Here is a 26,708-nt window from a genome sequence, read left to right on the forward strand (position 1 = left end):
AAAACAGGTTGCGCTTGGTGGGGGCGGGCACGGAGCGGGACGCGGATCTTTTGCAAACGTCTTTATTAATCTTGTATAAAAATAAGGTCCACGGGGATTGCCCGGAGTTGGGGCGGGGTGGGGGGTGGGGGGTGGTGGGGGCGCGAGGTTGCACTTTATAAGTTACAGGCCAGGCTCCGGCTGAGGCTAAGTATGGCTATTGGGGGAAGAGGGGTGCTGCAAGCAGCATTTGGGGGGAGGGGCCAGAGATGCTGCCCCCAGTGGCCAGATGAGGGTGCACCCACCTATCTGAGGTGGGCGCATGGTCGGGGACCTCGGCGGAGGAGACTGCCCGGCCCAGCCGAGCTGAGGACCACCTTCCTTGAGTCCTGGCTTGCCACCCTCCCTGCCCCCCCTCCCAGCCTCCCAGTCCATCTGCAGAAATAGTGGCTACAGCGAGAGGTCGGAGGTGAGCTGAAGGGGGGGTCCGGGGGGGCGCCGACGAGCGCTGCGACGGCCTGTGTCTGCGCGGATGTAGGGCTGGTTCCGCAGATCTGGAGGCGGAGAGGAGAGACATTTACCTTTTCAGGAGTCTGCCCAGGGTTGGGACACCACTCCAGGGCACAGGTCTCACCCCTCTAGGGACACAGGTTGTGTTCACGTGGGTGGGAGCCTGTTTGTTTATCAGACCTCCCTCCAACACAGCCCAGCCATGCATGGTCCAGGGGAGGGCAGCAAGACTCAGTCCCCCCAAGGGCCCCCAGGGCTGTGGGCAGCCACTGGGATCAGAGGCCAGGCCGCTGGGTACCTGGGGGCTAGAGGGGGATCTCCTCTCCCAGGCTGGCCTCACAGAGGAGCCTGGACGTCCTCTTGCCGGTGCGAGCAGTGAAGGGCACCGTCTTGAGCACTGAGGGTTGGAAGGGAGGAGGGGAGAGAAAGGGAAAAGGAAAAAAAGACAGAAGTAGCAAAGAGGCAGTGAAGCAGCCAGACCCCCAGGGTTGGGCGGTGGATGGAGGACAGCATAGGACAGACCAAGGACGGGACAGGCCCCACCAAGTCCTCACCTGTGATGATATCTTCAATGGCCCCATCACGGTCACTCTCATAGATGAGTGGCTCCTTCTGCTGCTTCCGTTTTAGCTCAGAGATGAGGTCCATCTGTTGCCGCCGGATCTTGGGTGGGGACTGGGGGGGAGGGCGAGGGTATATAGCTCCAACTCCAGGATCCCCTTCCCCCCTGTGTCACTAAACCCTAGACCATCTGCCTGGTCCCCCACGGTAAGAGGAGCTGGCTTGAGGAAAAGGAACCCATTTCCACCCCAGGCTACTGGAGCATCCTGGCCTTGGGCAGGGTCAGTCCATAAAAATAAGGGTGTGCAGGAGGGCCAGATCTTTGGGGTGAGGATACCAAGCATCATTGGATCCTAGTTCCAAGTTCAGGGGCAGCTGCCTACCTTGGGTGCTGGGGGCTCCCCTTTCCCCGGGGTGTCGGTGCCTGCCTCCTGGGCAGCTGCTGCTTTCTTCCACTGTTCCACCTCCTGCTCGGCTTTCTGAGGGGCCAAGGCAGGTCTGCGTAAGGGGAGTCCTCCCTTCCCTATTCCACCCCCCAGCAGAAATAACCCCTACCACTCCCACTGCCCATGTGGAGAGGCTGCAATGCCCTGCAGGGGTCCCAGCCTGCCCACCAAACACACATACCTTATAGGCTTTGATGAAGCGACTGAAGAGGGAAAAGAACATGGAGGGGGACGTAGTCTTGGGGTTCTCTCCAAAGTACTCCACCACAGACTCGTAGGCTTCCTGCGGGCACAGCCTGTCAGCCCCACCAGCACAGACCCCTCGGAGCCTGACCACTGTTCTGTACCCCCTTAAGACACTGGCCACTTCGTCTCTCCTCCTCCAGGCAGATGGCTGCTCCCTCCTGCCCCATCCCCCCAAGGCGTCCCTGCTGTGGTCACAGCGCTCCAGGCCTTGGCTACACAACCCCACCTAGGTAGTCCTTCACCCCCCAACCCAGCTTCCCCACCTCCCGGGCCGGGTCAGCCCCAGCCCACCTGAGCTGTCTTGCTGTCTGCCAGCAGCTTATCCATGATGGGCGAGTTGGCCCTCAGGAACTCCTTGAGCACCGCGCAGTCATCCTGTCGCACAAACTCCCGCTGGGTCAACTCCAGGCCTCGCTGCAGGGAGCGTACGTCAGCCAGCACGCTGTCCAGGGACACTGAGTGGGCGGTGGGGCAGTAGAGAAGCAGGGAATCAGAGAGGCAGCATTCCCGTCCAGTTACCTCCTGTGGTCCTGTTGCTTTCTCCCAACCTGTATCCGTCCCCAGGGCTGAGCCCCTCCCCCCACCCATACCTGTGCCTGCCTTGTCCAGAAAGTGCAGGTCGCTGTGGAAACCTGTGAGCTGTGGGTACTTCTCAGCAATGACCTTCACCAGGTAGTGCAGCAGCGTCTGCTTGCGGTCAGTCGACTTCATCTCCAGCAGCTGCAATGAGGACCTGCTGTAAGCTCCAGGCCACCAGCCATCCCCCAGCCCCCGGGCCAGGGCACCTCTCCTTGCCGCCCCGCCTCACCGCATCCAGACTCTGGAGCCGGAAGCCATAGGCTGCTCCACGCTTGCTGCTGTTCATGTAGTTGCCGAAAGCCAGGACGATCTGCAAGAGGCGGGGTGGGGGTGGCGGGGGGAGCTCAGCCAGGTGTTGGGGCTGAGGAAACCCCCTAAAGTATAAATTGCACAAGAAGAAAAGGTGGTAAAGAGCAAGCCCTGCACTAAGCGCCCATTGAACTCCTGCGTGGATGCCTCAGGTCCATGACGCATGTACATGCGTGTCTGACACGTGTGCACAGCCAACACCATGGCACACCCAATTTTGTCACCTGCTATCCTTACCCAAAGCTGTGCCGCCAACACCTCCTCCAAGGCTGTGGGGTCACCGTCTCCCTCACAGCCATGTCTATTGGTTCCCCGACAACACGATGCTCTGCTAATGAACCCTCAGGCAGGGTGTGAGGTGCGCTGTTGTAACATGTCCCCCAACCCCACCTTAGCTTTGCCCTCCTGAGCCTGGATGTTAGAAGTGGGAACCTTATCGTTGTTGCATCCCAGGGACTCAGGGCAGGGCCTGGGTCTCCCTCTCACACAACCCAGAACAGGCAAGGCATCATGGGTGGGCCCCGCCTCCTAGACCCTTGCCCTAGGCTCTCACCTCCAGGATCTGGCGGAGTTTGTCCGAGGACTTGATGGACATTGAGGCTGCAATGATGGCATTCAGTTGCTGGGGGTGGGATGGGGGAGGCATGGTAAGTTGGGGTGGGAGTTGGGGGAAGCCCATAGGAGGCTCAAGTACTCCCAGATGCCCTCTTGGAGACCAGGCTGCAAGCTGCCTCCTCCCCAATCCCAGCCCAGGCCGCATCGCCCTGCCAGCCCGCGCACACCGGCATGAGCAGCTGGACAGTGTCTGGGAAGTTGCCCAGGAAGGTGAGCGTGTTCACGCGCTCGGGCAGGCGGGGGATGCGGCTGAAGCGCAGCATGAAACGGTCCTCCTCTGACAGCTCCTCTATGGGTCGCTGCTCCCGCTCGAAACGGGCGATGAGGCTCTGTTCATACTCTGTGGGCAGGAAGCGGGTCAGCAACTCCAGGAAGTCCAGGCCAAGGGTCTGTAGGTCGTACCTGTGAGGGGAGGGGCCGGTATCACTCCACACTCACCAGTTCTTGAGAGCAGGACCACTCCTACCCCATTACTTGATTGAATAAATGAACTTAACTATTTGCTATTGCCAACAGCTTCAGGGAATAAGAGATAACAGTCAAGGGAAGCTGGGAGCTAGGAAGCCCGGAGTCCCAATCATACATCAGTGGCGGATGGCCAAGCTGTAAATGCCTGGGCCTGAGTGCAAGGAAGCAAGAAGGCAAAAGGAACATCTCCATCCGGGCATGGACTCACAGTATGACCTCAGTTTTCTTAACCTGAAAATGGGAACACAGTTCCCTGCCCTACTCTCCGACCAGCATTGGTATGAAACTTGATGGACTCCGTTCCATAGTTGGGGCTCTTTTACTATCTGCCTAACAACCCCGGCCTAGCAGAGGGGCTGCACTGCCTATAAGCCTGGGGCAGAGGTACTCACGTCTCGATGGCCTGGCAGATGCGGTCCGCCCCCAGGTTGCCCTTGCGCAGGGTGATGGCCAGGTTCTTGGCCCGGTTGGCCTCGATGAGCATGGCTTTGCTGGGGGCCTTCTGGGCTGCCTTACTCTTGAGAGCACTAAGGTCTAGATTGGGACCTTGGGACTTAGTCTTGAACTGCTCCTCAAAGTCACTCATGTCCAGCTCCTAAGGGTGCAGAGAGAGGAGGCGGGGCTGGGCGGGGCCGGGGTCTGGTGCGTTCCTGGCTGAGCACTGTGCTTGGTGCCAGAGCCACCTATCCAGCCCTGACCAGGCCACCAGCAGAGAAACAAACCAGTACCCAGCCTGACCATGCACCTTGATGGGGGATACAGGGGAAGCACATGGAGCACTAAGGAGGAGCAGGAACAGCACCCCATCCAGGGGACCCAGACTCCAAGCCGCTTCAGCTGAAGGAAGAGCCGAATTGGCCAGAGTTAAAAAGAGGAAAGGGAAGGGCATTCCAGGCAGAGGAACAGCATGAGCAATGGCCTGGAGGCAACAGAACACAACCCTTTTGGAAAACTGAAAATGTAATTAGAAGGGCTGAGGCCCTGGTTGTCTGTGGGAAGGTGGTGGGAGAGGGGCCTGAAAGGAGGAGAGAGGCCAGACTTAGGGGAGGGATGAGCCCCTCTGCAGGGATGGAGGGAACGCCTCCAAGGGAGTCAGGACACACTGCCTACGAGATGCACTAGTCCAGTTTGGCTTAACCCCCATTCTTGGGCCTCCATGTCCTCCTCCATAAAATGGGGTAGAGGAGGTGACCACCCCCAGTGCCCAGCATGATCCAGGCAGGTCCCCCCCCTCCTCTGGTGCCCACACTGGCAGCAAGGCAGGACCACTCACCTGCAGCACCTTCTCGTCATTGAGCTCAGTGAAGACAGTGCCTGTGATCTGGTTGGGTTTCAGGGCCACCCAGTTTAAGAGTGGCATTCTGAACTTGGTCTGGATGGGTTTCTTGGCCTTCATTCCTGGGACAGAGAGGGAGTGGTCACTGGGGCAGTAGTAGGTGCCATGGCTGGAAGGAACCTGGGCCCAGGCCCAGTGAGGACAGACAGAGCAGACTGGAGGCAGTAGGAGGCCCACAGACAGAGGGTCCTGGAGGATACTGAAGCCAGAGTACCCCCCCCCAACCGCACCTCCGCCTCGTCCCCCTGCCCTGGTCAGTCTACTCACCCGGGCCCATCTCTGAGCTAGGCCCTCCAAGAGCAGCAGAGGGACCTCCCGGAGGCGGTGGGGGCGGTGGAGGCACCGGCCCGTCAGCGCCGGGAGGCAGCGGTGGCGGCGGGGGTGGGGGCGGCTGGTCTCCCGGCAGCGGCGGCGGGGGCGGGGGCACCAGACTGCCTGGGAGGGGCGGGGCCAGTGGGGGCGCCAGGGGCGTGGCTTCCTGCTGGGAGGGGAGACCAGGTAGTGGGGGCGGCAGCGGCGGCGGTGGGGCTGCTGCTCCGGGAACCGGCTCTGCTGCAGGTGGGAGTTCTGAGCCCAGCGAGAACCGGGGAGGGGGCGGGGAGAAGGGCGTGTCAACTTCTTAGGTTGAGGGGTTGTCTCCGCCTCCCCGCCCTACGCATGCGTACTGGGCTCGTTGCGACCCACCCGCACCTGCCTGAGCCACGCCCACAGTCCAAACCTACCTCTCCCACCTCTCCCCACCTGAGATGTCCCCAGGCTCCCTCACGCAGGTCCCGGTTCCGCCATTCCTACCCCACCCGGCTTGAAGCCCCTGCACACCTGGGCTGGGGGAGCCGGTGGGCTCCCCCGGAGTCGGGGCATCACTGCCGCTCGGAGTTGCCACAGCGACCGGGAGGATCTCGATGGAGACGGCATCCCCGGGCCCCCTCAGGATACGGATCAACCCCTTCTCCTCCAGCTCCTCCACCTTCAGCTCTAGCGCTGAGGGCCGCGCCGGGGCAGGGGCAGGCACTTTCTCAGGCTCAGCGGGACGTCTGGACGTGCCCATGGGGGTCGATTCGCTGAAGCGCTCCTGCGAGCCCCCGGTGGGGGGTTAGTAACCACCGGCAAGCCTGGCACAGAGCCCCCATTTTCTTGCCGGGGTGGAGGGAGGTGTCAAGCCTAGAAGCCCCAGATGGTCTGTTCTTGGGAGTCCGTTCCCCCTCTGGCCCGGCCCACCCACCCCCCAACCCCCCGTCCCCCCAACCTCACCCGCAGGGTCTCCAACTCCTTTCGGGCCTGGCTTAGCTGCTTTTCCAGTTCTGCGATCTTGGCCATGGATTCGTTCTCCGCGTCCCGAAGCCGCTCTGTCAGCTGTGGCACCAGCACATGGTGAGCTCCCACCCGCAGCCGGGCACTAGCATGGGCACCGAGGGGGCGGCACCAGGCATGCCTGCCTGGAGGGCTAGGGGAGGCTTCCGGATGTGCTTAGCCCTGGGGTGCCGCGGGTCAGCCGAGCCTGGCACTTGAACCCAAGTAGGTGAGGTACTGAGAGCACTGAAGTGCTCTCAGGAGGGGAAACCAAGGCACCACTGATGAGGGAGGGAGCTGGAGAGGAGACTGAGCTGGCAGGGGCCCCAGGCACCCAATTCCACCCAAACCAGGGCCTGGGGTCCGAGCACCTGGAGAGGAGGAGACCTGCCTTCCTCAGAGGTCCAGCCCAGTGGAGGAGCTCAATGAACATTCATTCATTGAGAAAGGCACCCAAAGGATTCAGGTCAAACTCAGGGGTCCCCAGCTCACACCTAGAACCAGTGCCTGATGTCGTGTGGGGCTCTGTGGGCCTACTCTGTGCTGGGCCAAGTTCAAGAGCAGCTCTCACCAGGGCCACCTGCTCCTGCAGCTCCTCCACGTGCTCCAGCACAGCATTCTTAGTCTCAGTGTCCTCCAGCAGCGCGCCCACATCAAAAACATTGTCCAAGTAGGCCTGAATCTGCACCTGCAGCTTGTCACTCTCCGTGAGCCGAAGCCTCTGTCCCCAGATGGAAGGTTCAGGTTGAGGCCTGGTGTGAGGGATCTTTCCAGTACCCCCCATTACCACCAGAGCCCAGACAAAGGGGCCTGAGCCCTAGCCCACTTTTGTTTCTTTATTTTTTATTGAGATATAATTCATATACCATAAAATTCACTATTTTAAAGCGTACAATTCAGTAGTTTTTAGTATATTCACAAGGTTGTGCAAACCAGCACCACTATCTAATTTCAGAACATTTTCATCACCCCAAAAAGAAACCCTGTACCTGTTAGCAGTCACTCCCCATCCTCTCCTCTCCCAGCCCCTGGCTACCACCAATCTTACTGTCTCTATGGACTTACCTATTCCGGACATTTCGTATAAAGGAATCATACAATATATGGGCTTTGTGTCTGGCTTCTTTCACTGAGCATAATAGCATAATGTTTTCAAGGCCCATCCACAGTCTACCATGTATCACTACTTTGCTCCTTTTCGTGGCTGAATAATATTCCATTGAATGGACATATCACTCTAGCCTGCTTTTCACCTTTTGTTGATCCTGGTTTTCAAAAATCCAATCCCAAAGGCCCTGCTTCTCTGGGACGCCTCACAAAGAAATCAGAAGAAAGCTACAACTTCTCTGCTCAGGCTGAACCACAAAGTACAAGCCCCTCTGCCCATCTTCCCCAGAGCAAGGAACTCCCCCATGACCCAGACCCATACAGCATGAGCCAGCTCCTGCTTTGGCCCAGTATCTCTGTGCTCCCCACTGTGTGCCTATCTGAGTCCGGTGCTCCCAGAGCCAGACCGAGGGCCACCCAGAGCCTGTTCTAGCACCTGAAACAACAGCTCTGTGGTCTGAGTGCCTATTTTGCGGCAGGCACCACTCTATACATTTACAGTCTTTATTATTTCTATGATTCTCCTATCTTACAGATGGGAAAAGTGAGGCTTAGAGAGACAAGACCTATCTAAGGTCACATGAGCTAGGAAGTGACAGAGTCAGGATTGGAACCCAGGTCTGCCTGACCCCGGCACCTGTGCTAACCACTGAGCCATACTCTGCAGCAGGCAAGTGGTTAAGTCTCGGGGGAGTACAGGGCTCACCTCCAAGTACAGGTCCAGGCCCAGGTGGGTGAACTCATATTGCAGGAAGACGCGGAAGTTCATGTTCTCCACTGAATGTACCACAATGTTGATGAATTGCATGCAGGCCACCTGGGAGGCGGGGCAGTGAGCAGGTCTATGATCCTCTTGGTGGGGGGTTCTCAGTGACTTCCACCACCCCCCCGTTTAACCCCAAGTCCCCCACCCTTGCCACATTTCTCACCCCACTAATCCAGCTTTGTCCCACCCATATTTCTCCCACGTCCCCTCCTCCCAGCCTCCCCCTCACTGACATCCGCCCCTCCCCCACCAACCACTCAGTCCTCATATCTGCAGGAGCTGAGCCCAGATCCCAGATACCCAGGCTCCTGACTGCTCCTGGCACCCGAGGGTGACCTGGCCCAGGCTGGGCTCCTGAGCTCACCATGAAGTCAATGTTGCTGTCCTCGTTCCGGAAATATTCCATCAGCTTTTCAAAGCGGTGCTGCTCCCCACATACCTGGGTAGGAGGAATGGCTGTCACTGAGGTCCCAGTGACACACCTCCTAAGCTATCTTCCAGCTGCCCCCTTTATGCCTCTGTGAGCGCCTCTCAAGTTAAATCTAAGTCAGGCCATGTCACTCTTCTGCTCAAAACCTCTATTCCCTCTTGATCTCTCACAGCCCTCCCCAACACTGACCCATTCTGGCCACACTGGCGGCCTGGCACATTCCTACCTCAGGGCCTTTGCACCTGCTGTTCCACTTGCCTGATGTGCTCTTACTCAAGACAGGCACCACACCAATCCCTCACTTCCCTCACAACTTTGCTCAAATCTTACCTTCTCAATGAGGCTTCCTAACCACCCAGCAACCAGTTCCCCCTCCCCTGACAGCTTCCCTGACTTTTTTCCGCAAAGCATTTACGATTTCTTCATAGACTATGTAATTTGCTCATTTATTATGTCGCTGATTATCTGTCTTCCCCTGCCTTCTTTGTTACTTTTGTTCACTAATGTATCCCAAGTGCCCACTCTGTGCCTGACACATAGTAGGCCCTTGATAAATATTCATTAAAGGAATGCATTGATCCTATGCTGCCTTATGCATCATATTCTCATGCAGTTACTTCTTGCGAGCCTGTTAAACAGAGTCAGCAACTCCGAGATGTATGGATCAAGGCCAGTTTAGGCAGAGGTTCAGCAGATCCCCATAGTTGTCCCTGTCGCCCCAGGCAGTGCCCCTGCATGACCCTGTACCTTCCCTTCAGATGAGGAAAGTCCCCAAATACCCACCCAGCGTCCCTAGCTGCCCCCAGCAGAAGCCACAATTGCCAGCAACAGGGCTCCAAGCAACACTAGAGGGCAAGTACATGTTTGGGTGGGGGCTCCATTACCTCCTTGAAGTTGTCAAAGGCGGAGAGGATGATATCGTGTCCTCCCCGAACCAGGCACACAGCCGCCAGCAGCTCCAGCACCAGAGCCTTGGTTCTGGGGAGAGAAGGGGCAGGCTGTCCCTTGCGAACAGGCAGGCCCCGCAGCAAAGGTGGATGTGGGCCTGGCTAGGGGGGAGGACAGGGGAGCTGATGGGGTGGGAATGAGCCTGGGCAGTGGTCCTGAGAACTGAGGGGACAGAGTAGGCAAGGGGTGAAGTAGGAGGAGAATCTAGACATGGAGAAAGTTTAGGGGCCTGGACCTCACCTAGGGTTCTTGTTGTTGAGGCTCAGAGCAATCTCATTGACACAGGCTGGGTGGTTCATGACGAGGCTGAAGCCAGACTGGGGAGAAAGGAGAGGTCAGCTCCTCCAGGCAGACCCCCCAGGGTTCTTTTCTTTTTTTTTTTTTTTTTTTTTTTGGCTGCGAGAACCCTGGGCCCCGGCAGTGAGAGCGTGGAGTCCTAACCACTGGACCACCAGGGAATTCCCAGGAAGTTCTTTATATCCAACCACGACCTCTTGGGTGGCAGCCAAAGCCTGGTCCCTCTTTTTAAATACCTTTGTCTGGGACTTCCCTGGTGGCGCAGTGGTTAAGAATCCGCCTGCCAATGCAGGGGACACGGGTGTGATCCTTGGTCCGGGAAGATCCCACATGCCGCGGAGCAACTAAGCCCGTGCGCCACAACTACTGAGCCTGAGCTCTAGAGCCCACGAGCCACAACTACTGAAGCCCGCACACCTAGAGCCCGTGCTCCGCAACAAGAGAAGCCACTGCAGTGAGAAGCCCACGCACTGCAATGAAGAGTAGCCCCGCTCGCCACAACTAGAGAAAGCCCGCACACAGCAACAAAGACCCAACGCAGCCAAAAATTAATTAATTAATTAATTAAAAAATAATAATAAATAAATAAATACCTTTGCTCAAAAGCCAGTGTCAAGACTCAGTACCTTGGACAAAGTGAGTCCTTTAAGGCCAGCTGAGTGAGGGAGGACCGGCTTCACCAATCACCCCTCCAGATGAAATAAGCCAGAGGCTGCTCTCCCTGGTGTGTGGCCTTTCTTAGTGGGGTGCCTAAGTCCCCACGTGAGGCATATCCAGGCCCCCAGCCATGTCCAGGGTATTCTAGGGGACCTAACCAGGAAGGTACAGAAATCTGGGCTTCCCCTCAAGACTCATCAGCCTCAAGACCCTGAACTAACAGCCCAGATCCCCAGGGTTCTCCAATGGGGACAGGGTGGGGCACAGTTGGTCCCAGAACCTCAGCAGCTTAGGCAGCCCCCCAGGGAGGACAGTCAGTGCCAATGCCCCGGGCCCACTGACCAACCTGGTAGTTCATGATGGCACGCAGACACATGATGCAGACGTGGACGTCATCCTTCTGGCTGACGATGCGGGAATTCCTCAGGGTCTTCCTGCTATGGGCCGGGGTCAGCCTGGGCAGGTGGGGAGGAGGCAGCAGGGGTCAGAGTCCCAAACCCAGCTTCCTATTCCCCCCACCACTCAGGTGGCCACTGGAGTAAGAGGGGGCACATCTGGAAACTTCTGCTTCCCGTCCACCCAACCAAAGAGGCCAGCTGAGGGCCGGAAGTCTTCCTCAGTTCTTAGGCCTGGGGCCTGGCATTTCCAGGGGGAGGTGAAGAGGCGGGGTCAGGGAAGCAAAGACCCCTAACAGCGACTTGGTATTAAAAAGAGTTGCTGTATTGTGGGGATGGAGAGCTTATAGAGGGAAAAAACCGCCAAAGCTTGTGAACGGCCATGAAAATGCTCTCCACAAGGTGGCGCTCACAGCCACGTGAGTTTACCTTGCATCTTGACAATTCAGACTGCCATGGGTCAAATCCCAGCTCACTGATTACTAGGCATGCATGTTACTTAATCTCCCTGGGCCTCAGTTTCCTCTTTTGTAAAATAGGAATTGTAATAACAGTACCTTCCTGATAGGGTTGTTGGGACTATGAAATGAGCTTAGAACAGTGCCTGGCACATAGTAAGTGCTCTATGAATGGTTTTGCTGATTCTTTGCTAAAAGAAACGTGATTTTTTCCATTGTCCCAGAACCGCCAATCAATACTGGAAGGCCCCACTCCTCGTTCTTCCCGCCACATCTCCCTTTTCCCGTCATTGCTCAAACGTGCCTCTGAGTCTTTGCTTGTGCTGTTCCTTCTGCCTGAAATGCCCTTCCCTGTTCCCACCACTGCTTCTAAAGCCTGTATCCATCTGCAAGACACAGTTCCAGTGTCATCTCCTTCTGGGAAGCCTTCCTGATGCCCCAGGCAGTGGCCACCTCCCTACTCAGAGTTCCCAGTCATATTTCCATGACAACCTGTCACACACTTGTCTCCTACTAGATGGAAGGCTCCCAAGGGCAGCGTAATCTGTCACCTGAGAATCTACCACCATGCCTGGTACATAGTAAATGCTAAAAAAATGTTTGTGGAATGAATGAATGAACGAATGAACAAAGAAATATATTGTGAGAGTTTGGAGCTTAAGATGAAGTTGGTTTCCTAGACCCAGAGTGGGAAGGAAGGTACCTGGGGTCCACATGAGGCTCCAGGGCCATCTCCTTCCCTCTCCCCACCTCCCAGCAGATGTCATAAGTTAGGGTGGGCTGATGTATCCGAAGCAGCTGAATCCAGGGGTGTCACCTGAGTTGAACACCTCACCAACCCCACCACCACCCTGGAAGCTGACCAGGCATGCACCTGCCCCTAGGCGGCTACGTACCGGGGAGAAGGGGGGCATCTGGAGTCCGCATGGGAGAAAACAGGGGGTTAGATGATACAAAAGGGGTCCCACCGACCCCAAAACCCACTCCTTATCTCAGACCCCACCGAGATTCCAGCCTCTAGGTGCACCCCAGAGGCTTCTTAACACACCCATCTCCCGAGCCCTGGGTGAGGCCCTTACTCTGATCCCCGATACCAGGCTACCCCTCCCACCACCCCCAGGGCCCTGGTGGAGCAGGCAGGGTACAGCCGCCCAGGGGTGAATTCTCCATTCACCCCGCCACCTGCCACCCCCCCAGGGGGCCCACATACTTGATGGTCAGGTGGCGGCTCTTGGGCTGTGGCAGCAAGGATGAGGGCGGGCCCTTGCTGAGATCTTCCACCGACTGCTCCAGCGGCTTGCTCTTCTCGGAGCCCGGGGCCCCGTTGTCTGTGCTCTCCGTGTAGTACCTGTGGGGGTTAGACTGGGGATGGAGGCCAACACTGCAGGGCACTTCAGAGGGGGTGGGGGGAACCCAGGAAGAGACAGATCTGCAGGAGAGACTGGGGGCAGGCTAGGAGGCTGTGTTCTTGGCGCTGTGCTGGGCCTAGCAGGTCCCAGCTGGCCACCGCAGGCCACCTCCCTCCCCATCCACGGCAGGCCATCAGGAAGGGGCCTTGCTCAAGCCAACTGCAGGGCTCCAGGGTGGACCCAGGCTAAGTTGCCTGGAAGCGGCCCGAGGAGTGGGCGAGTCGCAGGAAGGCACGGACTCTGGGGGGGCACCAGGGCAGGGCCAGGCTTACGTGACAGAGCACTGCACGGAGGCCAGGTACTCGAGCAGCACATCCAGGCCACGGTTCTCCTCGTTGAGGAACTCCTGCACCCACCTGCAGGGCACAGGGCTCCCTGAGTGCCGCCCAGGAAGGAGGTCCTGCCCAGTGTTGGCACAGAACGGGCACAGCAAGGGCCCCTGGGCTGCCCTTTCCCAGGAAGACAGCCACCAGCCCTGGCCTCGGAAGACCCAGTGACGCCAGGGGATGATGGTGGAAACCTCGGGCAGGACCCACGGCCCAGCCATGCCTCAAGGGGCAGGCAGAGGGTGGGCAAGAGAGGACACCCAGCCTGGAGGGGGCCCATAGGCATAGCCTGTGGGGGTATGGGGGGATAACAAGGGGACCCCAGGGGCTGCCTGCTGGCAGAGCGCTCCCCCTCCCCCGACCTCCCCAGGGAAATCTGAGCCCTTGCTCACCCAATGTGGTTGGTCCTCAGGGAGGTCTCCAACTCCCGTAGCACCTGGGTGGACTCCTGAACTCTCCTCTTAAACTGGGAGCCAAGAAGAGGGGAGTCTGGTGGGTGGAGCCCGGGCCTCAGCCCACAGTGCCTGCCCACCCCGACAGCTGGCCTTTCATGCTCGGCTGTCTCCACCACCTCCACACACCTGCCCAGCAGAATAAGCATACTCAGGCCACACACACGCCCCCCTATACAGACACACAGGGTGCACACCACACGGCCATGCACAGACACGAAAGAGGCACACACATCTCTAGACACAGACATACAACGTGCACGCGCACACACACACACACACCCATGTATGAGGACAAAGGGTACACACACATTCAAACATGAACACCCTGGGTACACACACACGTGCATATCCATACACAAGTACAGTGGGTACACAGACATAAGACACTCACATATCCACACACAGACACAGGGGGTACAAACACACACACCCCTATAAAAAGACTCAAGGATACACATACATCCATATGTGGACACAAAAGGACGTACATAATACACACACGCACATCCATGCCTGGGCACACAGTGTGCACACATGCACACACACTACACAAGTACACACAAGTGTACACATGTGAGTACAAATAGGAGCTGCAGAGGAACCCGTGAAAGTGCACGCCCAGGGCACTCTCAGTCCCCTGTAAATACCCACACACACTCATCCACGTACCCACACAAGCCTGCGGAAAAGTCTATACGCACAGTTACTCCAGCTGCCCAGAGCTTGGAAAGTGCAGGGGGAAAGGGACAGAGGAAAAGGGGGAGACATATACCCCTAAGTTGGACATCCAATCTGCTGCTACCTTTCGGCTGACCCCACCGATTTCCAGGTAGCTCTTCAGCTTCTGGATATAGGCTTCAGGGGGGTTCTTGACTTGAAACCGCTCCTGCGGAGATGGAGTAGGATGTACAAGGGACCAGCCAGGGCCACCCCAGGGCAAATGGCCAGCCCTTGTCCCAGAGTCCCTTTCTCAGCTCTGACCCAAGGTCCCAGGCTGCCTTAAGACCCCCCTGAATACCAAAGGCATAAACCCAAACATTCCACCTGCTACTTGAAAAGACCCCAGTCCCCGGCCAGGCCGTCCCTTGGTCTATGGCCACAGGCCTAGAACAGCCTGGGTGGAGTGTGGAGGGGTCAGTCCTACTATACACCCCACCCTGGAGGGGGAGACTCAGGCAGGCCAGTGGGTGGCACCCTCCCAGCCCTGTGCCCTCCCTGGGCCACATCCCAGCCCAGAAGTGGGAGTACCAGGAGGAAGAACACTCTGGGAGGGCCTTATGAAGCGCCCAGCTCCTAGCAGGCTGGGGGCCCCTCCCGCAGGGCTCCGCCCCAGTCCTCTGTTCACCTGTGTGTGTGCGCGCGCGCACGTGACCTGTGCTCAATAAAACAATCCTTAACTCCCCCACCCCATCCAGGGCTCCAGGAGCCACTCACAAAAGAGGCAGGGGCCCCACTAGAGGCCCTCCACCCAAAGGAGCTCCCACCTTTCCCAGTCCAGACCCCTCAGATATGCCCAGCCACCCCCCTCAACCTCCCACTTCTCCCAGGCTTCTGTGAGCTCAACCTGAGATGCCAGGCCAAGGGGCAGGGACCCCTACCCCAGCCCCAAAGCCTCCGGAGGCAGCTCCCCACCCTCTCCCCATAGCCCTGCCCTCACCCCCCAGACCCCTGCTCTGCCAGCTCATCCCATTCTGGTCCATTAGCAGAAGCCGAAGGCCCAGCCCTGGCTCCCAGGAGAGGCTCCCTGCTCCCCAACTCCCCACCCACAGCCTCCCTCCCTCTCTGAATCACTGTGGCAGCCAGGCCCCTCCCTGCCACAGCAGGGGTCCTCCCTGCTACCTCCGACAGCAGCCCTACTGCTGAAGGGGCTGGGGCAGCCAAGAGAGCCACGGAGGTGGCAAGTCCACGTGCCCCACTGAGAACCGGGAGACGGGGGCTCTAGTCCCTGCTCTGCCACTTGGGAGCTGGCTGACTTGGGGAACTGCTTGGTTGACTGCAGCTCCTCTGGATCCAAGGTGAAAGGAGGACAGGAATTCCTGACCCTCCTCCCCACCTCCCATGGGGTGGAATGAAGATGTCCAGCCCTAGGGCTGCCCCCTCTCTTCCCCAGCCCAGAGCTGGAGGGTGGACAGAGGCTTCCCCGGGAAGCTCAGCAAGGAGCATGGGGACACGGCCCTAGCTGCACTGGCCAGTACCCTGGACCAGCCCCTGCCAGCTCTTCAGAGGGCAGACCCAGCCCTGCTCGTGACTCATAGGGTCCCTGGGGAGGCCCAGGCCCAAGAGAGGGGGATTCCAGAGTCCTGCATATGTCCTCAGCACCCTCCCCAGATGCTACGCTGGCCTCTGGGCAGGGTCTTGGCCCTGTGGCAGCGTGGCAGTGTCGCCTCTCCTGCCAGCCCCAGCCTGGCCAGGGCAGGGCACCCTGATGACAGAAGGGGCCTGTGCCCACCTGGTCACAGATGAGCTCCCACTTCTTCTCGTTGTCATACTGGCTCAGCAGCTGGACCTTGTCCGGGGGCAAGTTCATGCAGTTCTGGGGAGGAAGACGACAAGATAAAGATGCTGAGTCTGGGGCCCTAACACAAGGGGGAGAGGAGCATGGGCATTTTCAGGGAACCCACTAGAGGCCAGCTCCCTAGTAGGCCTGTCATTCATATGAGTCCCGTCACCACCTCACCCCTGGAAATAAGTAGCATTAGCCAACGAGAACACCGAGACCCAGAGATGGAGCACCTTTCCGAAGGCCCAACAGCTAGAAAGTGACACTGGGATTTGAATCCAAGTCTGCCTGACTCCAGGGCCTGGGGTCTATCACCCCTAAATCGCCCCCCTGGCACAACTGGCATGGAGGCAGGAGCGTGGGTTCGCAGCCTAACTTCCTGGGGCCTCAGGCACCTCTGGGCTCGTTTCCCCACATGTGATAAGGGGGTATCATCTCTTCTCCCATTTGCATGGGAAGCTAACAGGGACCCATCTCTGGCCAGGCCCAAGTGTGGCCAGGCGTGGACTGTGCCCCGTTCCCACATGCCACCAAACAACACGTGTATGTGGTCCCAGCCCAGGGCACCAGTGTCTCACGAACACCACAAAGCCTCTGCAAGGACAGCAGCCAGCAGCCCCCGTCCCTCTCCAGCCCCCTCCCACTTGGTCACTTCGGGACAGACCGAGGGAGATGAGGTCAGATGGGCAGGGATTTCCAAGCAGGTGCATGGTGGCTGCAGGGCCCAGGGGGATTCCAGGGGAAGGTCACCCACTTACAGGAACCAGGGAGAGCAGCCAGCACGCTGGGTCTGTGGTGCTGGTGGCCCAGGCTGGGACTCCCCTCAAGAGCTAAGAAAGGTCAGCACTGCTCTGCCTGGGTCCTCCTCCCCCAGCCACAGATGACAAGGGCACAATGTGCCTGCCAAATTTCTCCCCACAGGACAGACTTAGTGTCCCACCTGGTGCTGTGGAATCACCAGGTGCCACCAGCACTAGGAGCTCCCTGGACCCCCAGGACTTGGCGTGTCTCCCTAAAAGAACAAGCAGATGACGCCAGTTCACCCCGATTCAGTAAACCCCAGGTTTATTGAGGGTCTACTATATGTCAGGCTCCAAAAGACAGTTCTGGCCCTCAAGGAGCTTAGTCTGTACTGGGGATGTGGGAGCCCCAGGGAGCCCCAGCCCAGGGTAGAAGAGGCCCCTGTCACCAGCTCTGCTGGCTCAGACTACACATCCTCAGTCACACGGCCCTGAGAGGAGGCCACAGCTGGAGCAGAGAAGGGGCCACACCCACCCAAGGCTTCTCGGCCAGCTTCCTCTCCCGGGTGCTAGGCCTAATGCTGGGGCTCTGGCCAGACCTCACCCCGAAAATCACTGCCTTAGGTCGGCCCCAGACAACAGGAAGCTTGGTACCCTCTGCCCCGGTTGCCCAAGCTTTCCGGCCGGGGCCCCACTTGAGAGGTGAAACTGCCCATCCACCAGGCCCTCTTCCCTGGGCCGGCTGGGCATGGCGATACGTCATTCCTCTCCTCCATTGCGAAAGTGAGCCCAGATTGAGGAAACCGCCTGCGGTCTCATCTGCTGCACGCCCCCCACCAACCTGCCAACAGCCAGGACAGCTCCTGCCCCATGAGAGGGACTGCCCAGGAAGGGGTCCTGGAGCCCAGAGAAGGACGTACCTGGCCAGGGAGGCTTCCCTGGGGCCATTCTCTGTCTCTGTCTCTGTCTCTCTCTCTTTCTCCCTGGTCCCTCCAGATCCATCCCCACCTCACAGAGACCCAGGGTGGGGCAGGGCCGAGGTGGGGGTGGGGGTCAAGGCTGAGGGGGGAGGAGGAAGCAGAGAGAGAAGGCAGGCGATGCCAGGGAAACTGGACCAGCGGCCAGCACGGGGGAGGAGGTGGTGGCGGGGGAAGGAGGGCACGGAGGAGTGAGGGGGATGGCTCAGCAGCTGAGCCTTAGAGGAGATCGCCGCTTCCTGACATGGGTCCATCTGGGCCCTCACCCACCCTGGGGACTTGCTGGCTCCAGGAGTGGCCCCAGTGGCACTTCTAGAGACAGCAACTAATCATCATAATGACTCTGACAACTGTGGTGCCAGCTTTGCCCGAAGGCTTACCAGCCCTGCTCACAGATGGCAGCCTTCCACCCTCACCACCATTATTGGCACTGCTATTAGTCCCATCCCACAGGTGAAGCACAGATTAGTTTAGTCACCTGCCCAAGGTTATGAACCCAGTAAGAGGGGAGCCGGGCTGACTTTGAGCCCTGAGCCAACTCAGAACCAGCGCCCATGTCCACTCCCCCAGTTCAGCCCATGGTTATTACTGGGGAGGGGGAGGTCTCTGCTGGGCCAGCGCCCCTGTCCCAGCAGTGGTGGAGGGCAGGGCACCCCTTTGCCCCTTCCCCACCTGGGCCTCCTCAGGCCCCCGGGCCTCCATGCCAGCCTGCCAGACGGGCTAAATTTAGGCTCGGAAATCAGAAATAGCTCTGACAGCGCTGAGCACTAATTAGCAGCTGTTCCTCGGCTGTGTCCACAGAGGAGATGGGTACCCTAGGGAGCAGGAGAGGGACCAGCAATGCCACTCACTCAGAGTGGGGTGAGGCCATCCTGGAAACAGTGACAGACCCCCAGACTCGGGGCCCTTAGCAAGGAAGGAGCGCCATGGGGCTGGGGACTGGGAGACAAGCAGAAGGTTGGCTGATGGCCCTCAGATGGGACAGGGAAGGACCGGGAAGTCCAGGTGTGCGGGGCGGGGGGGTGGGGGAACACCCGCCTCCTGTGAGGGGTGGAGGGGGGGACGGCTGTGATGTGGAGGAACCCCAGTGGGATTCAGCGGACCCAGGCTCTGGGCCCACCTAGCCTGACTGCTTCTTTGTCTTCTTGAGCCTCAACTTCCTCCTCCATAAAATGGGCACACTTCCCTCCTGCCTCAGACTCACCGGCTCCCGGGAACACTTCAGTGAGAAGCTGTGTGGGTTTTTTTTGTTTGTTTGTTTTTGTTTTTTTAACATCTTTATTGGAGTGTAACTGCTTTACAATGGTGTGTTAGCTTCTGCTATATAACAAAGTGAATCAGCTATACGTATGCATATATCCCCATATCTCCTCCCTCTTGCGTCTCCCTCCCACCCTCCCTATCCCACGCCTCTAGGTGGACACAAAGCACCGAGCTGATCTCCCTGTGCTATGCAGCTGCTTCCCACTAGCTAGCTATTTTATGTTTGGTAGTGTATATATGTCCATGCCACTCTCTCACTTCATCCCAGCTTCCCCTTCCCCCTCCCCGTGTCCTCAAGTCCATTCTCTACATCTGCGTCTTTACTCCTGTCCTGTCCCTAGGTTAGAAGCTGTGTTTTGATGTAACAATACTCTTCAGGGACATACCACTATGAAGAGGCATGTCACAGGTTGGGGGGGTCAGGGGAGTCCACTGAAGACCCCAAGGTGGGGGCTGTGTGGCGGACAGAAGTTGGTGAAAACATTCGGAGAAGCGGACCTGTCTCCAAGGCTTGGCCAAAAATGAACTGAGCCTTCGGCTCCCACCCGCTGCTGCCGTTCACACTTTGCGAAGAGGGAGATAGGTTTCACCTCTCAAGGTGTGGCCAAGAGAAGGAGCTGTTTCCCTGCTCCTCCTATTAGAATGGGTGGGGGTCATTCCCCTCCTTCCCTGCCCCCTCTCTGTGTGTCAGAGGGACCTCCAGCCCTGCACACCCAAGGCCAGTCCCTTGCAGGCCGCCCCCCATCCCAACACTGACATGTGGGCAGGTGTCCCTGGAGACTGAAGGGGCTCCGGCTACATGTGGACACAGTCACACCCTCCAGTTTCACTTTTAGTTTGAGCTGAGACTATGTCCCAACCCACCTGCCCACCGTCTCCCTAGGAAGCCCAGCCCTTCAAGCCCCAGGATGCCCTTGAACTTAGGCACGAGCCCGTCTCAGATCAGCCCCACAGGCATTCCACAGCCTGATGGGTCCAGAAGCCAGCCCTGTCCCCCGGCCCCACTTCCCCATCCATCTCCCCTGCCCACCTATACATGGCCTCAAGCTTGGTTTTAGAGCTCTCAGGGCATCTCCAAAAACAATCAACGTTATCCTCTTTTAAAAATTCTGGTATATAGATTTTCTAGGGCTCATATAAGCAATCCCAGGCTTAGAGGAGGGTGTGGGGTAACCCGGCCCTAGGGTGCTAAGAACCCCAAAAAGCTAACAGCTTCTCCCATCAGGGTTGAAGGGTCCCCATGGCAGGAACAAGGGCAAGCAGGGTAGGAGCCAGGGCAGCAGGCACTGCCCTTATAATCCAGGCTGGTAGGAGAATAACGACAACAACAATAATTAATATTCCCCCAAACGTTCAATCCGCGCTAGGTGCCATGCTAAGGGCTTTACCTCTATTAACTCATTTAAATCTCAACAACAAGCCTACAAAGTAGATACTATTATAATCCCCTTTTCACAAACGGTAAACTGAGGCACAGAGCCATTAAGCTGCTTGCCCAAGGTGACCTAGCTGGCAAGCTGGTAAGAAGACTCAGTTTCCTCGGAAGAAGGAGCGCTCAGAGCAATGAGAAACATGGGTCCTGGCCTCCCAGGGGTCTTCTGCAGACAGCCTGGCCCCTGCGCCTGTCTGAGGAACCAGGAACAGCCGGCCCCATTTCCTGCCACCCAGCACCCTACGTTTCCTGTTGTTGCCCACACTGAGCTCTTACTCACTGGGGAACCCCCCCTCACCAGCACACCCTCTCTCTGAGGGAAGTGGAGGCCTCCCCACCCCTCCCCATGTGCACACAGCTACCGTTAGTGCCACCGCTGCCCCACCCTCCAGGAGAGGTGGGCCCTCCCTCTCGTGGTTTCCGGCCACCAGGCACTTTTCATCTAGGCCCCTCTGTGGCTGACGTGTGTGATGGCAGGGAGGGCAGCCTGGCCTGTGATGGCTGAAGACTAAAGACGGCACCCATGGTTGGTCTTGGAAACGGAGGTGGGGGGAGGGAAGAGGCAGGGTCTGGGCTCCTTCACCTCGAAGGGCCCCAAGATGAAGAGGACCAGGTCAGCCTCAACATCATCCCGTCCTCACAGTGGACAGTGTTTATTGAGCACTTGTTCTGTGTCAGGCATTGTGCTAAGCACTCTATTTAATCCCTTCAACTCTATTTAATCCCTTCAGCAACCCTAGCAGGCCGGCATATACCCTTTTTGGGGGGGGGGGGCCGCACTGTGCTGCACGCGGGATCTTAGTTCCCCAACCAGGGATGGAACCCGCGCCCCCTGCAGTGGAAGCGAGGAGTCCTAACCACTGGACCACCAGGGAATTCCCTGGCATATACCATTTTTATTATCTTTTTACACGGGAGGAAAACTGAAGCTCGGAGAAGGTGGGTAACTTGTTCAAGGTCACACAGGTAGTAAGTGGCAAAGACAAAACTCAACTCCCAAACTTCATGACCCCAAAGCCCGGGAAGCTACTCAGCCTTCCCTGTGAGTAACCCCTGCCTTTCTCAGAGGCAGGGAGGGCTGAGCCACCTTCCAGGGCTCCATGCTCCCAGGAAAAATTTAGAGGTGGCCCCAAGAGCAGCCCCACCTGTTCCTGCCCATCTCCCCCAGCTCTTTGCCAACTGGTCCCAGATGTCACTGTGAATCATGCCTACCACATCCCTGGGTTTCCAGGGGCAGCATGTGCCAGCGCTGCCTGCTGGGAATGGCACCCCACGGCCTCTGCCCAGCCCAGCCTCTGACACGGGGCCACAACCCCATTGGGATCCTCCATGTGAGACCCCAGAGATGGGAGGCACAGGGCCTAAGCGACCCACAGCTCCATGCGCCAAACTTCTTCTGCCCCACCCCAGAGGAGGGAGCTGGCTGAGGAGGCAGTGCCTCGGTCACAGCCTACAGAATGGAGACACCCACCTCTGCCCTTCACTCCCAGTCCCAGCCCCAGCGGGGAAGGAGTCCAGCTAAAAGCAGGACTCCCAGCATCCACACCCTGCCGGGGACTGCCCTGACCTCCCCACACAGCCTGGACAAGTGCCCACCACCCTGGGCACATGCTAAGGGCACCCCAGGGTGCCAGGCCCCATCAGGTAAATTCCTCTTCTCTTGAATGGCAGCATCACTTGGCCTCAAGCACATCACAGCGCCTTCCCTTGATCCCTTTGCCCCAAGGTTAGAGGCTCCTCCCCGCCCAGACACATCAGGGGTGTCCTAGGCCAGGCCATAAGCCTGGCACTTCTGGCAGGCCTGGAAAGAGTGCCCTGCCACCCCAAACCCTGACCCCTGCAGGGGAAGGCCTGAAGAGGCTGGAAGACACCCAGCATTCAGCGTGGCGTAGGAGAGGCGAGAGCATGGAGCTTGGCGGGCTGGTTTTCCCACCATTGCAGCAGGCAGCCATCACTCCTCAAGGGCACCCCTCTCTCTCAGAGCCTCCTCAGAAAAGTAGCTCCCACCACCCATTCTTGCATGGGAAAAAGGCTGCCCAGGGGGAAAGGGAGAACAGCACCCTCGTCTCCTGCCTGGCAGTGGGCCTCGGTCAGGATACCCCTAACCCACAAGAGGAGTTCCACAGCCAGAAGCCAAGGAGTGGTTTCAGATTTCAGGATCCTACTCCCCACCAGGGATGAAAGGGCTGAGCTTCAGTGAAAGGAAGAGCTTCTCTGGGGCCATGTGACTAGATCCCAAGGGGAGGGCTGTGCTTCCCCCTTCCAGACTGGGGGATCCCTGGGGGTGGGAGGCCCACCACTTATCAGTCTGAGGTTCTTCTCCTTTTATTAATTTTTTTTTAAGGATTTTATATTTATTTATTTATTTATTTGGCTGTGTTGGGTCTTCGTTGATGCACATGGGCTTTCTCTAGTTGCAGCGAGCGGGGGCTACCCTTTCATTGGGGTGTGCGGGCTTCTCATTGCGGTGGCTTCTCTTGCTGCGGAGCATGGGCTCTAGGCGCGTGGGCTTCAGTAGTTGTGGCTCGCAGGCTCTAGAGCGCAGGCTCAGTATTTGTGGCGCACAGGCTTAGCTGCACGGCATGTGGGATCTTCCTGGACCAGGGCTCAAACCCGTGTCCCCTGCATTGACAGGTGGATTATTAACCACTGTGCCACCAGGGAAGCCCTCTTCTTTAGACATTCACTGAGGACAGGGCTCAGCTCTGGCCAAGGAGTCAGTGCTCAGATGGAGGCACTCCCTGTAATCCCCGTCACTGGGGCTATAGTTTTAGCCAAATCTGCATCCCCCCCCCACCTCCCCCACCCCCGCCAGCCTCAGGCAGGGGCCAAGGGTATAGTCCCAGGGCACAGTGAGGAGTGCAGAACGAGGTTCTTAGACAAGTGACCTTGGGTTGGGTGCCTTCTGTGCATACAAGACATGGGACAGGCTGATCCATCCCCAGGAAGAAGGGGGAAGTGTAAACACACTGGGGTTCCTTGGGGAGGGGGGTGGTGAACCCCAGTGGGTGCTGCTGCCCTAGATTTCTACCTAGCCACCACCGCTTTCTCCACCAGGACACCTTCGGACCCCTCTCTGGGCCTTCACCCTCCACGCCCTGGTTCTCAGGGAACTCCCAGTGACATTTAGTGTCAGACTCAGCCAATCAGAGCTAAGGCCAAAAAAAACGCAAGCATGGCAGTCAAGTCCTACACAGGCATCAGAACCTCACCACTTGACTTCTGGATTTTCCAGTGGTCTGAATTATTCACCCAGCTCCTCCCATTAGGTGTGTGTAACAGAGAACAGACTGGGACCTGGACCTCACCCTGAGAGCCCATCCCCCCCATCCATAGACACACACTTAAGGGGAAAGACAGACTGGTGTCCTCCCAGTCAGACTGGCCAAGGTCCAGGGATCCACCACCAACTCAGGCTCTCCAGAAACCGTCTATCTCATTCTTCCCCCTCCCCCTTCTGATCTGCTCAACTCAGCTTTATGAAGCCATGGGTTTGGGGAAAGGGAAGCAGGTGGAGAGGTGGGGTATTTGGGGACTAGCCTGATGTGAGGTGTCCCTCAGCGTCCCTCCCTCTCAACGAATCAAGCAAGGTGCCTTCACATGGACAGATCAGACCCCACCACACCCTACAGCTCCTCCAAATCCCTCCCAGTCTTTCTCCTGGGAGGGGGCAGCAGACAAGATTTCCAGGAACTGGGAGGAGGGGCCACACAGGGGATCTGGCAAGTAGGGCCTCACGGCAGGCCAGGGGAGGGGAAATGATGTCAAGGAGGTGGAGGAGACGAAGAATCAACAGGGCCACCAGCCTGCGTGGCTCTGCTGCCTGCGTCTCCCTCCGGCCCCCACCCTCAGACCTGCAGTACTAGCCTGCTTGGACTTGGAAGTGCCTCTGGGGAAAAGCACGGCCTTACTTGCCTGTCACCCAGGGTCTGGCAAGGGAGCTGACAGCAGACAGGCCACCAGGCAATTAGTTACAGAAGGAGCCTGGGACAGGGTTGAGATAGGGAGAGGGAAGTGAGAATGAGTGGCCATTTCCCTTCCCTTCTTCTACCAGGTCTTAGAGAACCCTGACTTTGCTCTGGAGCCCCTACCCACCACATCCATCCCAACTGCCTCCAGGCTCAGTTGATGGCTTCCTCCCCGGTGGCCTAGTCCCCAAGCCCCCCAATCCCCTGGAGCAGGTGACAGTGAGGGAGAGGGGCTTCCAGACTTTTGCTCCACCCCAAGCCAGAGTGACCAACACATCCTGCCCCCGCCCATCCTTAACCTTAATCCCTCCAGTGGGTGTGAGGGGATGCACAACATAAGGACCCACAGACAAGCTCTCCCGGACATGCAGTGAGGGAGAAACACAGACACCCCCAACTGCATGATCTGACAACCCAGCTCCCAGCAGCTCAGGCACCAGCAGATCAGGACCAAACACCTCTACTCAGTTTGCAGCTCCCAGGAGGTTAAAATATAACCCCTTCTGTCTTTGACCCTGAGACACAAGTAGATGCTCTTGCACCCTGTGGCTGGGCCTGCGTGCAGTGGGGAAGGGGGTGCTCCGGGACCCCCCACCCCCTGCGTTCTGCGCTCCCAACTTCCTCACAGGACATTTTTGTTTAGACCTTTAGACCCAGAAGCGCTGGGGGAGGGGGTATCTTGGGGAGGGAGACTGGACGGTTGCAGAAGAAAGTTTTGGGGGGAGAGTGCTAAGTCACTCTTTAAGAAACCATTGTCACTCCCACCCCCTGGAGGGGCCGCCACCGAGCCGCCGGAGATCTCCAAGCGGTACCTGAGCCCCCGGGGGCGGGGACGCGTGGCGAGCCCCTGCCGCCCCCCGCCCGCGCCCCGCGCACAGCCGGCCACACTCACCAGGACCCGGTTAAACCTCTCCTCCAGCTCTCCGGCCGCGGGCATCGGCTGCTTGGGCGCCGCGGGATGCTTGGGGGACAGCGCTGCGGGGCTCGCGGGCTGCTCCGCGCTGCCGGCCGCGTTGCCCATGGTGGTCCCCACCCAGTCGGCCAGGCGCCTCCAGCCTCGGAAATCCAGCTTTCCCGGGGAGGGCGGATGAGGCTCCCGGCCTGGGGGGCGAGGAGGGCAGCGGCTCTCGGCGGCGGCGGGGGCTCGGCGACGCGGGCGCTCGGCTCAGCGGCGCGCAAGGGCCGGGGCGCGGCGTCCCATCGGGGCAGCCCCGTCCGAGGAGCCGGGCGGCGAGCTGCGGGGTCGGGGGAGGAAGTCAGGCTGCAGGCCGCCGGGGCCAGAGGGCTGGGCCGGGGGCAGGAAGCTGCGGCACGGGCTCCCCCCTCGGCGATCTTCTAACTTCTGCTGTCGCTCCCTGTGCGCGCAAACCGCATTTCGCCTCCGCCGCCGCTACGCACCCAGCCCCAGGGGGGCGGGCTGGAGGGAGGGGGAGGGCGCCGGGCGCCGGCCAGGGGTCGGCCGCAGCCATGGCGTGGCGGAGAGGGGGCTACCGACCCGCTTCACCTGCCGCAGAGGGGGCGGCCGGCGCCGCTTCACCTGCCGCAGCGGGAGCAACCGAGGCGAGGCAGAGGCGGCGGCGCGCTCGGCCGCGCCTCGGGGTCCTAGAACCGCAGGCTCCCGCTCGCTCGGAGCCGGGGGACTGACGGGGTCTGGGTGAAGGGGGTCACGGCCTGGGGGACGGAGGGGGCAATCATCGGAGTCGAGGACTGCCACCACTTACGAGCGCGGCTTGGAGACCCATGACGGTGCGGCATTGGGGCGCAAGGGCTGCGTCCCCCTCTCGGGTTCCCGCCGGAGAAGGTGGGAACCCCCTTCCAGGCCCCCCACCCCTTGTTTCTCCCCTCCTCTCTGTAGCCCAGGACCGAGCTGAAGACCAGAGGGAACCATCTGCAAATAAGAATCCCAAAGCAGGGCGGGGGGCGCAGATCCAGGCCAGCGGAGACCCCCGCGACCTGTCCACTCTGGACCAACTCTGCGCCTGTGCCGGCATCCCCAGTGCTTTTAGAATGGGGGCGCCCAAGGAAAAAAGCAGGCTGCGAAAATCTAGGGACCACCAAGGCGGTCCCAAGGAGAAGCGAGGGTGTTGAGGAACGGGAAGATTAAAGCCAGCATCCACGCTGGGAAAGGAGCAGGAACCGCAGAGGGGGAAAAAAATCTTGATGCTGTCACCTCCAGAGACCTACGGTGGCTTCTCGCTTGCCTTGACGAATAACAATCTATGATGTCTGGCAATTACAGAA

At 58.8% G+C, this 26,708-nt stretch overlaps 1 protein-coding gene across 5 annotated transcripts; it reads right to left on the reverse strand.

The window, feature by feature from the left end:
* Window positions 1-81: 81 nt before the first annotated feature.
* On the reverse strand, window positions 82-25,818 carry FMNL1 (formin like 1). 5 transcript variants are annotated; one of them, XM_057537008.1, is made up of 28 exons: window positions 25,360-25,818; window positions 16,037-16,120; window positions 14,360-14,473; window positions 13,525-13,598; window positions 13,079-13,162; window positions 12,608-12,745; window positions 12,294-12,311; window positions 10,891-10,999; window positions 9,831-9,907; window positions 9,527-9,620; window positions 8,577-8,651; window positions 8,153-8,263; window positions 6,911-7,060; window positions 6,301-6,402; window positions 5,869-6,121; window positions 5,317-5,616; window positions 4,987-5,111; window positions 4,106-4,308; window positions 3,413-3,647; window positions 3,184-3,252; window positions 2,551-2,631; window positions 2,333-2,462; window positions 2,034-2,197; window positions 1,678-1,779; window positions 1,434-1,529; window positions 1,044-1,164; window positions 788-886; window positions 417-533 (listed from the first exon to the last, which is right to left on the reverse strand). In XM_057537008.1, exons 1-27 carry the CDS (start codon window positions 25,486-25,488, stop codon window positions 795-797), a joined length of 3,330 nt encoding a protein of 1,109 aa, XP_057392991.1. In that variant the 5' UTR covers window positions 25,489-25,818; the 3' UTR covers window positions 417-533; window positions 788-794. The 5 variants fall into 5 exon arrangements, with proteins under 5 accessions (XP_057392994.1, XP_057392990.1, XP_057392992.1 ...); XM_057537011.1 differs by lacking the exon at window positions 788-886 and having other exon boundaries at window positions 82-533; window positions 14,390-14,473; XM_057537007.1 differs by lacking the exon at window positions 788-886 and having other exon boundaries at window positions 82-533.
* Window positions 25,819-26,708: the final 890 nt, after the last annotated feature.

This window comes from Balaenoptera acutorostrata, chromosome 20 (genome assembly GCF_949987535.1).
Source record: "Balaenoptera acutorostrata chromosome 20, mBalAcu1.1, whole genome shotgun sequence".
Taxonomy (NCBI): domain Eukaryota; kingdom Metazoa; phylum Chordata; class Mammalia; order Artiodactyla; family Balaenopteridae; genus Balaenoptera; species Balaenoptera acutorostrata.